The sequence below is a fragment of the Macaca nemestrina genome, chromosome 1 (genome assembly GCF_043159975.1).
Source record: "Macaca nemestrina isolate mMacNem1 chromosome 1, mMacNem.hap1, whole genome shotgun sequence".
NCBI lineage: Eukaryota > Metazoa > Chordata > Mammalia > Primates > Cercopithecidae > Macaca > Macaca nemestrina.
The window spans coordinates 105,250,801-105,266,662 of record NC_092125.1 but is presented as its reverse complement, the minus strand read 5'-3'; the positions used below and the strand labels follow the sequence as shown (position 1 = coordinate 105,266,662).

General features: G+C 45.8%; 1 protein-coding gene across 8 annotated transcripts in view; it reads left to right on the top strand.

The window, feature by feature from the left end:
* LOC105497973 (tudor domain containing 10) overlaps positions 1-15,862 on the top strand; it is a 55,967-nt gene that overhangs the window by 16,429 nt on the left and 23,676 nt on the right. For 7 of the 8 annotated variants that reach the window (XM_071084712.1, XM_071084711.1, XM_011769595.3 and 4 more), the window contains 2 exons: positions 9,608-9,678; positions 10,624-10,780. The exons of the other annotated variant lie outside the window; for it this stretch is intronic. In XM_071084712.1, coding sequence (XP_070940813.1) covers positions 9,608-9,678; positions 10,624-10,780 — 228 coding nt within the window. The remainder of the gene's footprint in view (positions 1-9,607; positions 9,679-10,623; positions 10,781-15,862) is intronic. 8 annotated transcript variants of the gene reach the window in all.

Sequence of the window (15,862 nt, the reverse complement as noted above, 5' to 3'; positions counted from 1 at the left end):
AAAAAACTGCTTTAGTGTTCATATGGAACCAAAAAAGAGCCCGCATTGCCAAGACAATCCTAAGTCAAAAGAACAAAGCTGGAGGCATCATGCTACCTGACTTCAAACTATACTACAAGGCTACAGTAACCAAAACAGCATGATACTGGTACCAAAACAGAGATATAGACCAATGGAACAGAATAGAGTCCTCAGAAATAATACCACACATCTACAGCCATCTGATCTTTGACAAACCTGACAAAAACAAGAAACGGGGAAAGGATTCCCTATTTAATAAATGGTGCTGGGAAAATTGGCTAGCTATAAGCAGAAAGCTGAAACTGGATCCTTTTCTTACTCCTTATATGAAAATTAATTCAAGATGAATTAGAGACTTAAATGTTAGACCTAATACCATAAAAACTCTAGAAGAAAACCTAGGTAATACCATTCAGGACATAGGCATGGGCAAGGACTTCATGTCTAAAACACCAAAAGCAAAGGCAACAAAAGCCAAAATTGACAAATGGGATCTAATTAAACTAAAGAGCTTCTGCACAGCAAAAGAAACTATCATCAGAGTGAACAGGCAACCTACAGAATGGGAGAAAATTTTTGCAATCTACTCATCTGACAAAGGGCTAATATCCAGAACCTACAAAGAACTTAAACAAATTTACAAGAAAAAAACAACCCCATCAAAAAGTGGGCAAAGGATATGAACAGACATTTCTCAAAAGAAGACATTCATACAACCAACAGACACATGAAAAAATGCTCATCACCACTGGCCATCAGAGAAATGCAAATCAAAACCACGATGAGATACCATCTCACACCAGTTAGAATGGCAATCACTAAAAAGTCAGGCAACAACAGGTGCTGGAGAGGATGTGGAGAAATAGGAACACTTTTACACTGTTGGTGGGATTGTAAACTAGTTCAACCATTGTGGAAAATAGTATGGCGGTTCCTCAAGGATCTAGAACTAGAAATACCATATGACCCAGCCATCCCATTACTGGGTATATACCCAAAGGATTATAAATCGTGCTGCTGTAAAGACATATGCACACGTATGTTTATTGTGGCACTATTCACAATAGCAAAGACTTGGAATCAACCCAAATGTCCATCAGTGACAGACTGGATTAAGAAAATGTGGCCCATATACACCATGGAATACTATGCAGCCATAAAAAAGGATGAGTTTGTGTCTTTTGTAGGGACATGGATGCAGCTGGAAACCATCATTCTCAGCAAACTATCGCAAGAACAGAAAACCAAACACTGCATGTTCTCACTCATAGGTGGGAACTGAACATTGAGATCACTTAGACACGGGAAGGGGAACATCACACACTGGGGCCTATTGTGGGGAGGGGGGAGGGGGGAGGGATGGCACTGGGAGTTATACCTGATGTAAATGACAAGTTGAAGGGTGCTGACGAGTTGATGGGTGCAGCACACCAACATGGCACATGTATACATATGTAACAAACCTGCACATGGTGCACATGTACTCTAGAACTTAAAGTATAATAATTAAAAAAAAAAACCTAAAAATAAAAAAATAACAATGCCGCCATAAAGCAGTAGCACTCTTGTCTATAGAACAGCTGACCTGATTTCCAGAACAAGTCAGTCATGGAAAAATTGAAGTAGATCTGATAGAGATTTAAGGAGATTTGGAAGAGACTTAGGGGCTGGGTGTGGTGGCTCGTGCCTGTAATCCCAGCACTTTGGGAGGCCAAGACAGGTCACCCTGACCAATATGGTGAAACCCCATCTCTACTAAAAATACAAAAATTAGCCAGACATGGTGGTGGGTGCCTATAATTCCAGCTACTCGGGAGGCTGAGACAGGAGAATTGTTTGAACTTGGGAGGCGGAGGTTGCAGCGAGCTGAGGTCGCACCACTGCATTCCAGCCTGGGTGACAGAGCAAGATTCTGTCTCAAAAATAAAATAAAATAGAAGAGACTTAGAAATGACAGTGAAATACAATGATTAGCCTTTGTCTTGATCCTGTTTTGGACAAAACAACCACAAAAAGACATTTCTGAGACAATTGGTGAGGTTTACCTGTTGATAGTAAGACATTATTGTTTTTCTTAGCTTGATAATGGTGTGTCTAGTGAGAAAATGCCTCTTTGAGGAGTAGGCTAAAGTATTTAAGGGTGAGATGACAGAATGCCTGGGATTCTCTAAGACACTGGTGAATAAGGGGTGGAGAGACGGGAAACACACGGAATGGGGGTGCTGGTTGAAGCATGGTGATGGGCTTGTGGGAGTTTATTGTACTCTCTACTTCTGTGTATGTTTGGAATTATTTCATAACAAAAAGTTACCTACATCCAGAACCTGGCACCTGTTGTCACGCCACTGCTTGCACCCCGGCCAACCCACTGCTGTCCCATCTAGATTACTGCCAGGGATCTTAGTTCATTTGTCTTTTTTTTTTTTTTTTTTTTTGAGACAGGGTCTTGCTCTGTTACCCAGGCTAGAATGCAGTGGTGTAGTTATGGCTCACTGCAGCCTTGAGCGCCCAGGCCCAAGCAAGCCTTCTACCTTGGCCTCCCATGTAGCTGGTACCACAGGAACACATCACCATACCCGGCTTTTTAATTTATTTATGTATTTGTTTTTTTGAGACGAAGCCTTACTCTGTTGCCCAGGCTGGAGTACAGCGGCGTGATCTCGGCTCACTGCAACCTCTGCCTCTTGGATTCAAGCGATTTTCCTGCCTCAGCCTCCTGTGTAGCTGGGGTTACAGGTGTGCACTACCACGCCTGGCTAATTTTTGTGTTTTTAGTAGAGGGCTTCTAAAAATGGGGCTTCACCAGGTTGGCCAGGCTGGTCTCGAACACCTGACCTCAAATGATCCGCCCACCTTGGCGATCTGCCCACCTTGGCTTCCCAGAGTGCTGGGATTATAGGAGTGAGTCACCGCGCTCAGCCTCTGGCTAATTTTTATGATGGGATTTCACCGTGTTGCTCAGGTTGGTCTCAAACTCCTGGGCTCAAGTGATCTGCCTGCCTCGGCCTCCCAAAGTGCTGGGATTACAGATATGAGCCACCACACCCAGCCCGCTCTTCTTGCTTCTGCCTTGCTCCCCTGCAGTCTAATCTTAACATAGCAGCCAGAGTGACCCCATAAAGTGGCAAGCAGGTCTTGGCCCCGCTCCACTTAGAAGCCTCCAGTGGCTTCCCTTCTTATTTAGGAAGAGCAGAGTCCCTTGTGGTCTTGCGTGAACCACTCCCTGTGCCTGCCTCACTCCTGCCTTCTTCCTTGTTTGCTCCACAGCAGCTTCTCTGGCCTTGCTCAGCCCAGAACCTGCCGTAGGGCCTTGCACCTGCAGTTTCCTCTGCTCACTGCTCTGCTTCGGAGGTGGCCTTCTCAGAGGCCCTCCCTGGCTCTTCTCCCTCAGTTGCAGCCCCCATTCTTCCTGTCCTTCCTGCTCTATGTCTCGTTAATACTTTCCACCATTGAACTCACCACACCTGCTACTTACTCCTCTTATTTTTTTATTTTTTGAGATGGAATTTCGCTCTTGTCACCCAGGCTGGAATGCAATGGTGCGCTCTTGACTCACTGCCACCTCCGCCTCCTTAAGCGATTCTCCTGCCTCAGCCTCCCGAGTAGCTGGGATTACAGGCACCCACCACCACACCCAGTTAATTTTTGTATTTTTTTAGTAAAGATGGGATTTCACCTTGTTGGCCAGGCTGATCTCAAACTCCTGACCTCAGGTGATCTGCCTGCCTCAGCCTCCAAAAGTGCTGGGATTACAGGCGTGAGCCACCATGCCCTGCCACCTGCTACTTACTCCTCTTAGTGATGATCTCTTCCCCATAAAAGATGAGCCCAGGAGGGCTCTGCTTTCTGCACCTAACACATTTCTAGCACAGAGTGGGCACCTAATAAGTATCTATTGAATGAAAGAGTAAGAGGAAGTGAAGATAGCATTGATGACTTTTTCAAGGATTTTAGTCAAAAAGAAGAGTAGGGAGATAGAGTAGTAGCTGGAGGGGTGTAAGGGGTCTGAGATGTTATGTGTAATAAGTATTAACATGGCGAATTCGTATGCTTATCCAATGGAGAGGGAAACTGATGCTGGAAAGAGAGGAGCTGATTTAGCGGCAGAGGCCTCGAGAAGGTGGGAAGGAAGAGATCGGGGCAGGGAGAGGTCTTCCACGTAGAGGGATGAGTACAGATGCGGGGGTGGTGGGAGAATGAAAGTTCCCCTTTGGTTGCTTCTCTTAGTGAAATAAAAATCAGGGTTCTCTGCTGAATAGAAAGGATGTGCAAAGTGTGTACGGTAGTTTTTTCTAGGAGAGTGGGGGTCTGATGATGAGGAATAGGTAGTAGGAATGCCATGAAGTACTGGACACCAGGTAGTGATTGCAGTGACAGACCCAGGCACCTAAGCTGGTTAGTGAGCACAGCACGGGGCCAGGAGCATTGCATGGTGGCTCATACCTGTCATCCCAGCCCTTTGGGAGGCCCAGGTAGGTGGATTGCTTGAGGTTAGGAGTTTCGGATTAGCCTGAGCAACATGACAAAACCCCGTGTCTATGAAAAATACAGAAATAAGCCAGGCCTGGTGGCGCATGCCTGTAATCTCAGCTACTTGGGAGGTTAAGGTGGGAGGTTGGCTTGAGCCTGGGAGGCAGAGGCTGTAGTGAGCCAAGATCATGTCACTGCACTCCAGCCTGGGCAACAGAGCCAGACCCTGACTAAAAAAAAAAAGCACAGCAAGAACATTGTAGGTTCGGGTGGGGCAGGACGGTTAGGAGAAAAGGGTCAGAGTCAGGGGTTTGCAGGAGGGTGGAAAGCGGTGGAGTCTGAAGGGTCCCAGTACGGAGGAAAGGAGTTAGAGAACCAGAGGTGTGAGCAGGAAAGATAGGAGGGGGTCAGAGAGTGCAGGGTTCAAAGCTGTCATTTGGGGGTAGGCATTGGGAATGACCATGTCTGGGGTGTTCCCTGGAAAGCAGGGAGCTGAGGTGCTGGGCAGGTGGTTGTTGATCCCTCACCTTCTGTCTGTGTGTTTGTCTGTGGCTTGCTTTGATCATGTCCGTGTTGGCATGTGCAGCTCTAGGCAGAAATTTCGGCTGTTAAAATATTCCTTTGTATGAACCTACCACAGTATGTTTACCTGCAAATAGACATTCCAGTTCTTAGGTTGTACCATATGAAATTGCTGGTATTGGACCTTTTTTTTTTTTTGAGATGGAATCTTGCTCTTGTTGCCCAGGCTGGAGTGCAGTGGTACAATCTCGGCTCACTGCAACCTCTGCCCCCCAGGGTTTAAGGGATTGCCTCAGCCTCCCAAGTAGCTGGGATTACAGGCACCCACCACCATCCCTGGCTAATTTTGTATTTTTAGTAGATGTGTTGGTCAGGCTAGTCTGGAACTCCTGACTTCAGGGGATCTGCCCATCTCAGCCTCCCAAAGTGCTGGGATTACAGGCCTAAGCCACTGTGCCCGGCTTGGACCATTTTTTTAATCTGCAAAATCATCAATTTCACATGGTTCAAACTAATATTTTCCTAGGTTTTGCTACCTTAAGCAGAGCTTCAGTGAACCAGCTTGTACGCGTATCAGTGTGCGAGGTGTGAGTGCCTCTGGGGCCTGTACCTAGGTGTGGGGCATCTGGGCTGCATGGTCCTCGCAGCTGGACCAGGAAGGGGACTGACTTGCACTCCCACCAGCAGCACAGGGTTCCTCTGTCATGAATGCTTGGTGTTGCCCAACTGTTAAATTGCTGCCAGTTGGATTGGCATGAAATTACTTAGCACTTAGGTGACTGCAGTAACCTCCTGCCTGTCTGGCACAGAGACAGTGGTCCATAAATGCTGGTGCCTTAACTAATAGCAGGCTATAGATCCTTTAAACCATGTGGTTGGCGGTGATTGACTGAAAGGGATGTGTCTTTAAGTGAAATAGGTTACAAAGCAGAAGGTACAGTATGATTTCATGATATTTATAGTAGATGTGAAGTGTTCATATTTTGGCAGGATTATGAACAATACTTCTAGTTTGCTTATCTGTGTTTTTTTAAAAAAATTCTACAATAAACATTCAATGTCTTTGTAATTTAAAAAAATCCTGGTAAGTTACTTTTATGATTTAAAATGAGATGTAGAATTCCCTACGGGGCATGAGGCAATTTTAGCTTAATGTACCAAGCCTCCTTTCATATCTATAATTGATAAAAACCTTTTTTTTTTTTTTTCGAGGTGGAATCTTGCTCTGTCACCCAGGCTGGAGTGCAGTGGCACAATCTTGGCTCACTGCAAGCTCCACCTCCCAGGTTCATGCCATTCTCCTGTCTCAGCCTTCTGAGTAGCTGGGACTACAGGCGCCCCCCACCACGCCCGGCTAATTTCTTTTTGGATTTTTAGTAGAGATGGGGTTTCACCGTGTTAGCTAGGATGGTCTCAATCTCCTGACCTTGTGATCTGCCTGCCTCAGCCTCCCAAAGTGCTGGGATTACAGGCATGTGAGCCACCGTGCCCAGCCGATCAAAACATTTTTAAATAAACAAATTAAATTGTTAAGGGGCAGGAAAAAATGTCAAAATTAGGGCATGCTTTCAGATTTTAGAAATTCCTAGTGATAACTATCAACTGTAGCAGCATCTGCTGATGGGGCACCCTTACTGATAACACTGATTGAAATTCCATGGATAGGCCGGGCGCAGTGGCTCACGCCTGTAATCCCAGCACTTTGGGAGGCTGAGACGGACGGATCACCTGAGGTCAGTAGTTCAAGACCAGCCTGACCAACATGGTGAAACACTGTCTCTACTAAAAACACAAAAAATTAGCCGGGCATGGTGGTGGGTGCCTATAATCCCAACTACTTGGGAGGCTGAGGCAGGAGAATTGCTTGAACCCAGGAGGCGGAGATTGCAGTGAGCTGAGATTGCGCCTTTGCATTCCAGCCTGGGCAACAAGAGCAAACTCTTATCTCAAAAAAAAAAAAAAAAAAAGAAAATAAGAAATTCCATGGATGAAAAGATGTCATTGGGTTTTTAGTATTTGTGTGTGTATGTTGTGGGGAGCGAGGGAGATTCTTCTCTCGCCCTCAGGCACATTTTCTGGGAACTCGTGCTTCCTAAATCTGAAACCATGGAACAGTCATTTTCGTTTTCAGTCTTGGCTGTGTATTGAAATCATCTGGGGAGCTTCTTAAAAAACACCGATGCCTTAGTCCCAACCCCAGCAATTCTGGTTTTGTATACCTGGAGTGGGCTAGGTGTTGCATTGGTAATTAAAAGAGAAAAAGTATTTACTCCCCAACTGAATGTTGTCTGTAGTCGAAATAGAGAACCATTGCTGTGGCACAAGGGTTTGTAAACTTTTTCTGTAAAGGGTCAGATAGTAAATGCTTTTTGTTGTTTTGTTTTCCTGTTTTGTTTTGTTTTTTTTTTTTGAGACAGGGTCTTGCTGTGTTGCCCAGGCTAGAGTGCAGTGGTATGATCTCAGCTCACCGCAACCTCTACTTCCTGGGCTCAATCTATCCTCCCACCTCAGCCTGCTGAGTAACTGGGACTATAGGCATGCACCACCATGCCCAGCTAATTTTTTGTATTTTTTGTAGAGACAGGGTCTCATGTTGCCCAGGCTGGTCTTGAACTTCTGGATTCAAGCAATCCGTCTACCTCAGCCTCCCAAAGTGCTGGGATTTCAAGCTTGAGCCACTGTGCCCGGCCACATAGTAAATACTTTATGCGTTGAAGGCCATTGTAACCTGAAAGCAGCTGTAGACAATGAGTGAATGGATGTGCATAGCTGTGGTCCAGTAAAACTTTATTTACAAAAAAAGGTGGTGGACTGGATTTGGCCCAAGGTTATGGTTTCCTGATACCTGCCAAAATATTCGTTTTCTATTTTATTTTAACAATGGTAAAACCTGAGAAGAAAACTACGATTTTGCACTATATAATGGAAAAAAAAATGTAGGATTTGAAGTTCGGAGTCTGGAGTTCAAGTCCTGTTTCTAAATTGGCTGTATAGCCGTAGAGACATCATTTAACCTCTCTGATCCTTATTTTATGCCTCTGTGCAATGAGTGTAGTAATAATGTGTACTTTATAGGGTGGTTGTGAAAACCAAATGGAATAAAGGATATGAAAGTGCTTGGAGCCGGGCGCGGTGGCTCAAGCCTGTAATCCCAGCACTTTGGGAGGCCGAGACGGGCGGATCATGAGGTCAGGAGATCGAGACCATCCTGGCTAACCCGGTGAAACCCCGTCTCTACTAAAAAATACAAAAAACTAGCCGGGCGAGGTGGCGGGCGCTTGTAATCCCAGCTACTCGGGAGGCTGAGGCAGGAGAATGGCGTAAACCCGGGAGGCGGAGCTTGCAGTGAGCTGAGATCCGGCCACTGCATTCCAGCCTGGGCGACAGAGCGAGACTCCGTCTCAAAAAAAAAAAAAAAAAAAAAAAAAAAGTGCTTGGTAAACTGAAAATGCTAAGCACACATTGCTTGTTCTCACAAATTGCTTGTTGCTCAGCATCTTGTAGATTCATGTGTAATAAACATTAAATATTTAAGATAAAGCAAATTAGAAAATTTGAATATAAACATAGTATAAACATGAAGACTGAGAAAAATGAGTTATACATAATGCATTTCTATTTTCTTGAGCCAACAAAGTGACTTTGGAAGATGGTATAAATATAAATTTTTTCCAAAATAGAGTTTTCCAGAGAAAAATTGGTTTTCATCATGGTTGTGAAATGTTATAATCATTAACACTCTTGTGGGGAAGCCAAGGAAGGAGGAAGTATTGAGGGGTACGGGCAGGAGTTGAAAGAGCTGAAGCCTGAAGTGAAGCCATCACAGTAGGCAGCAAGCGCACGTCTGTGACCTGCAAGGAAGCATTTCAGTAGGGCTGGAACCAGCCTGGCACAGGCAGTCAGAAGGGAGTGGGCAGGGAGGAAACGGAGGCATTAGGTGGAGACGGCTCTTTCTACAAGTTTGGCAGAAAAGAGAAAAAATAGGGTGTAGCTCGAAAAGGCCTCAGGGTTGCATAGACATTATCATAAAGCAGGGGAGGTTGATGCCTTTGTGTAGACAGCAACCCAAGCCCGTGGAGCAGGATGGGGAGCAGGGGATGGGGTGAGGAAGATGGCCTGAGGGCAGACTAGGAGAGGAGTTAAGAAGGGTGTGGGGAAGTGTCTGGGGAAGAGGAAGGGAACCATATCCCTGGGCAGAGGCCAGGCAGGGTTGAGAAGCAGTGAGGAGGAGGTACTTGCAAAGCTTCGGAAGTCACTTCCTCCTGGGAGCATGCCCTGACCACCTCCTTTCCCTCCAAATCTGGATTAAATGACAGGACGTGTGCGTCCATAGCCAGCTGTATGTGCAGTGATGAAACGGTCTGTTTACTTGATTGTGTTGTCTGCATCCCTGCTTGACTGGTGAGCTTCACTGAAGACAGGGCTGTGGCCTTTCTTGTGTATCCTACAAAACCTGGCACATACAGCGCATAATAGATCCTCATTAAGTATGGGTTAAATTGGATCCAGACTTGCTGTCTGGGGATCTGAAACCTTGAGAACTGTTTGTAAGTTATGTCTCTGGGTCTCTCTCTTTTAAACCCTGGTGTTGTAGGAAGAAATTCTGTACCTTCTAAAGGACTTCAACCCTCTTGATGTCCACAAAATCCAGAATGGCTGCAAATGGTAATGACTGTTCTTCCTTTGTTTTCTTTGGGAAGCAGCTCCTTTCCTCCCTGTTCATTTTGCTGATGCACTCACGTTGCAGACTAGCCCAGCAACCGCCGCATCCACACCCACTCTGACTTGGCAAAGGAACATTTGGGAAACCCCCTTTCCATATTTAACCCTCTGACCCAGCAGCGAATACTGTCTTATCAACACAATCCTGGCTTAGAAGTCCAGAGACCTGGGTATATATTTGGTCATGCCCTTGCTGTGTTTTCTGACTTGAGATAAGTTACTATACCACCCTCAGCCTTAGTTGTTCCTGAAAACCAGACCTACTTATATTTTCCCTTTCTTATTTTCAAGGCAGTAAAAAGTGGTTTAAACGTTTATTTGTTTGAGACAAGGTCTCACTCTGTTGCTCAGGCTGGAGTGCTGTGGTACAGTCTCGGCTCACTGCAATTTCTGCCTCCCAGGCTCAAGCAGTCCTCCCACCTCAGCCTCCGAAGTAGCTGGGACTACAGGTGTACACCACCACATCTGGCTAATTAGTGTATTTTTTTGTAGAGATGGGGTTTTGTCATGTTGCCCAGGCTGGTCTGAAACTCCTGGACTCAAGTGATCCTCCTGTCTTGGCCTCCCAAAGTGCTGGGATTGTAGAGGTGAGCCACCACCCCTGGCTTGCTTTGAACTTTTGGGGCAGTAGTATTAATGAAACTCAAAGTCATAGACATATGCTGCATAGTGAAAGTCAGCTCATTTCTTCTGCTCCTTAGAGGTCCATGACAGTATCTCACAGTGGCGCAGGCCCAAGTCTGGACATACTTGTAGCCTGCTTGTTCGTATTCTGTCACTGCAGAGAGAGAGGACACTGCCCTTCCAGCTCGGGCTTGGTGCCTCCCTGCAGCTCTGGGCTTCTCTGGAGATGTGCGCAAAGCTGCCCTCTCTCTCTTCCCTTTTCAGCTTTGCATTTGTAGATCTGGGCTCCATGCAGAAAGTGACACTTGCAATCCAGGAGCTGAATGGCAAACTCTTCCACAAGCGAAAACTGTTCGTGAATACAAGCAGAAGGCCCCCCAAGAGGACCCCTGATGTGATACAGCAGCCCCGGGTGCCACTGGTATGTCTTCTGGCCTTTCTGCTCTGGGGCGTTCCCTTTTCACCCTTTGGAGTGCGGCTGACTTTGCTTTCAGTGCTTTCATCCACCTCCAGTCCAGTCTGACTGGAGAAGCAGGCAGGGTCTTGGGTGAAATCAGGGAACTTTTGTGGCCTTTAACAGTCAGAAGTAAGGTCAGATGCAGAAAACTTGGAATTTGTAAATTAAGGAGACTATATTTTTGGCAAGGATAAAAAGGGTCATTAGGCAATTTAGTAAGGGCTTTTACAACCTGGAATATTGAAATTTAGGTTTTCCTTGTTAATGTAGCAGACATTGAGTGTCTACTATTTGTACAGCCTTGTTCTGGCTGCTGGTGTGAAGTATAAGACAAAAGTCAATAAAATCCAGTTCTTCCTGGCAGGAAGATAAACATTGCCAAATAAGAGGTATGAGGGGCAGTTAATGGTGGAGGCTGCCTCTGCAGGCGGAGAAGATAAGGTCCATAACTAACCCCTGGGAACTTCCCTCAAAAGGAGGAGGGCCCGTTCTCGGTACACAGAGGTGAACCAGGGGAAAAAGATCCCATTCCAGAGCCTGAAGTGTTAGTGCTAGAAGCTGACTTGGCTGCACATATGAGGAAATCTGAACAATAGTGGCTTAAACAAGTTAGCGATTTGTTTTTCTTTCCTGTAGAAGTCAGGAGGTAGGGAGTCCAGGGTTGCTCTGGAGCCTCCATGGTGGTATCAGGGTTCTAGGCAGGAAGAAGGGGAGAAGCAGAGGGCAAAAGGGGCCTGTGTCCGCTTAAAAGGCTTTCCAGAAGCCCTGACCACAGTTCTGCTTGTGTTTCACTGGATATCCCTGTGACGCGTGGCCTTAAGTGCGCAGATGCTGAGAGATGTAGTTTTGAAAGATAGACACATTGTTGCTAAACTTGGGGTTCTGTCAGCAAAGAAGCAGAGCATGCATATGGCTGGCAGTTAACAAGGTCAGCTACAGAGCTAGAGAGGTTGGAGGTGGAGGCGGAGAGATGGGTTGGAATTATTGACTACAATAAGATTTTCAGAGGTGGGCCGGGCGCAATGGCTCACACCTGTAATCCCAACACTGGGAGACCGAAGCAGGAGGATGGCTTAAAGTCAGGACTTTGAGACCAACCTGGCCAACATGGCAAGACCCCATCTCTATAAACAGGAAAAAAAAAAAAAAAAAGATTGTCAGAGGTGACTCCCTTTGCTAATTTCAAACTCTTTCTCTTCCCTTGTCTCTTAAGCCCTCTTTGAAAGGGCAAACTGTCAGACTATACTGCTTAGGAACCTTCCTAGTAGCAGTTGTCTGCTCTTCTCTGTGTTATGCCCTTCACCGAAAACTTCCGCTTCAGGCTCATTATCTTTCTGTCTTATCATCATGCAGATTTAGCATCCACATGGATGATTTGTCTAAGAGTCCAGTCACTTACTTCCTGGACTGTTGTATCTTTTTTTTTTTTTTTTTTTTGAGACGGAGTTTGGCTCTGTTGCCCAGGCTGGAGTGCAGTGGCCGGATCTCAGCTCACTGCAAGCTCCGCCTCCCGGGTTTACGCCATTCTCCTGCCTCAGCCTCCCGAGTAGCTGGGACTACAGGCGCCCGCCACCGCGCCCGGCTGAGTTTTTTTGTAATTTTTAGTAGAGACGGGGTTTCACCGTGTTAGCCAGGATGGCCTCGATCTCCTGACCTCGTGATCCACCCATCTCGGCCTCCCAAAGTGCTGGGATTACAGGCTTGAGCCACCGTGCCCGGCTGTATCTTTTTTTTTTTGAGACAGGGTCTCATTCTGTCACGCAGGCTGGAGTGCAGTGGAGCGATCTCAGCTCACTGCAACCTCTGCCTCCTAGGTTCAAGGGATTCTCCCACCTCAGCTGGGACTACAGGTGTGAACCACCATGTCTGACTAATTTTTGTGTTTTTTGGTAGAGACAGGGTTTCACCACGTTGACCAGGCTGATCTCAAACTCCTTCCTGACCTCAAATGCTCTGCCCACCTCAGCCTCCCTAAGTGCTGGGATTACAGGCATGAGCCACTGCACTCCACCTGGATTGTTGTATCTTTAATGATCTTTTCTTCCACTTGGTCACAGTTTCTCATTCCCGTAGCTCTATTTCAGACCTTGTCATCACTGTAACCATTTCAAGCATCCCACTCTGCACTGTCCCCTAGTCTTTGCAGCTCTCTTACTCTGGAAGAATGGTTCTCAAGCTTTAACAAGCATCAGAATCAACAAAAGAATTTATGAACACAGCTTTCTGAGTCCTAGCCTCAGCGATTCTGACTCAGTACATGTAGGGTAGGGCCTGGGAATTTGCACAAGCTTCAGGTGGTGCTGATGCTCCTGGCTCTGTGACCACATTTTAGTAGCAAGGCTCTATAGCCTCAGTCCAACAGTTGATGCATTGGCACACATAGGCACCCAAAGTCCACTGACCCCACCGTTTTTTCATTATTCAATATTCTCTTTGTTCTTTCATTTTCTCTTAGCCTAAATTCTATAGTCAATAACTACCTTAGTTCAAACATCTTTAACTCCATTGCCCTTTTCTCACTAGGTTTTAGCTTGCAGAACACTAATCCTAGTTGAAGCCAGCCCTCTGCCTATTCTGAACCCACCGTCTGAGCCCCTGAAGACATTCACACAACCTTGCTAACTGGTCTCAGTATGTGTGTATGGTCACAGGCTTTCCCACTGTTCCAAACTGACCTGTTTTGGAATTCTCTGATCTTTTCTCCTCCTATGTCCAATCTGCTCTTAAGCCCATCTAATGAATTTTCCATTTTAGATATTTTTCAACTTCCATTTGATTCTTTTTTTCCATTTATCTGCTGAACTTTTTCATCTTTTCACCTATTTTGTCTCTTTTTTTAAGATAATATTTTTATAGTAGTTATTATAAAATCGTTTTCTGCTAATTCCCACATTTGAGTCATTTGTGAATCTGCTTCTATTGACATTTATCCCTTGATTATGGGTAAAATTTTCAGGTCCTTTTACAAATAGTTTTTTGTTTTTTCCTGAGACAAGGTGTTGCTCTGTCACCCAGGCTGGAGTGCAGTGGCTCAATCACGGCTCACTGCAACCTCCACCTCTTGGGCTCAAGCCATCCTTCCGCCTCAGCCTCCCTAGTAGCTGGGACTACAGGCATGCACCACCTTGCCTGGCTAATTTTTGTATTTTTTGTAGAAATGGGATTTCGTCATGTTGCCCAGGCTGGTCTCAAACTCCTGGGTTTAAGTGATCTGCCCACCTTGGCCTCTCAAAGTGCTGGGATTATAGCCATGAGCTGAGCCACTGCACCTAGCCTATAGTAATTTTTTATTGTATGTTGGACATTATGGATGCTATATTGTGGAGACTTATGTTATTGTCCTCTAAATGGTGTTGAAATTTTTCTAGCAAAGATTAAATTACTAGCAGATCTTTTATCTTATTAAGGGTTTTTGTGTGTGTGTCATAGTTAGGATTGGAATGTTTCATTGTGAGCCTTCTTCTTGGGTAACATCATTTTTCCTAAGGCTTGGCTTTTGTAGGGTCCCAGGTGAGTGCTCCGGGTGCTTGCCAAGGTCTGTCCCCCTTGCTGGGTTGGAACTCCATTGTCTCCAGCACTGTGAGACCTCCGGCATCTGTGTCCTCTCTCAGTGCCCTCTCCCCCACCTTCACAGCAGCTGTTCTCTTTAAGGCCTCCTGGTACTTGTCCTGTACCACGGACAGCTTAGGCCTCAACCAAGGACCTGAGGTAGACACCTAGATTCCTTGGATTTCTGTGTGGCTCCTTCCTCTTTGGTCCTCTGTCCCCAGATTCCTGCCACCCAAACTCTGTTGCTGCCCAGTGAGACAGCCACTTTCTGCTTGGGCTCTGTTTCCCTTTGCTGTGGTTTGGGAAAATGCCCCCAGGCAGAAGGCCAGGGTGAATGTGGCACTCACGTGCTTTCCTTTGCTCAGGAAACAGCCCTCTGCCATCTACTCTCATTAGTTCTATGCTGGAAACGGTGAGTTCCTGTATTTTGTCCAGTTTTAGAGTTGTTTGGGGTGAGAGTTAAGTTGTGTCATGCCAGAACCAGATACTGGAAAAGAGAATCATGGCTCTCACCTTTTTTTTTCTCTTGGGATAAAGATGATTTTCCAGTGTTCCCACTGCTTTTGAATTAGAAATAAGTACACAAAATCTGAACACAAAATCTCCATACATGTGGACATTTAAAAACATTCCTATGTAAACAACACATGGGTCAAATAAGAAATTATAAAGAAACTTAAAAACACTTAGAACTGAATGAGGAAAATACTACCCCTGAAAAGTTTCGGGATATAGTGAAGACAATATTTAGAGGTTCGTCCAACCTTAGAGGAGCAAAGAAGAAAGGTTGAATATTAATAAGCTAAGAGTTGATTGAAGAAGTAGGTAATTTTGAAATCCAAGTAGAAAGTAGACATTAATGGCCGGACACGGTGGCTCACACCTGTATTCCCAGCACTTTGGAAGGCCAAGGTGGGCAGATCATCTGAGTCAGGAGTTCAAGAGCAGCCTGGCCAACATGGCAAAACCCCATCTCTACTAAAAAACACAAAAATTAGCCGGGCATGGTGGTGAGTGCCTGTAATCCCAGCTACTTGGGAGACTGAGGCAGGGAGAATTGTTTGAACCCCGGAGGTGGAGGTTACAGTGAGCTGAGATTGCGCCACTGCACTCCAGCCTGGGCAACAGAGCAAGACTCTGTATCAAAAAAAAAAAAAAAAAGGCTGGGTGCAGTGGCTCATACCTGTAATCCTGGCACTTTGGGAGGCTGAGGTGGGCGGATCACAAGGTCAGGAGTTCGAGACCAGCCTGGCCAATATGGTGAAACCCCGTCTCTAACAACAACAACAAAGAAGAAAAACTAGCCAGGCATGGTGGCATGCACCTGTAGTCCCAAGCTACTTGGGAGGCTGAGGCAGGAAAATTGCTTGAACCTGGGAGGTTGCAGTGAGCTGAGATTGTGCCACTGCACTCCAGCCTGGCAACAAAGTGAGACTCCATCTTAAAAAAGAAAAAAAAAAAAGTTGACATTATTGAAATTAAAAAAAAAAAAAAATC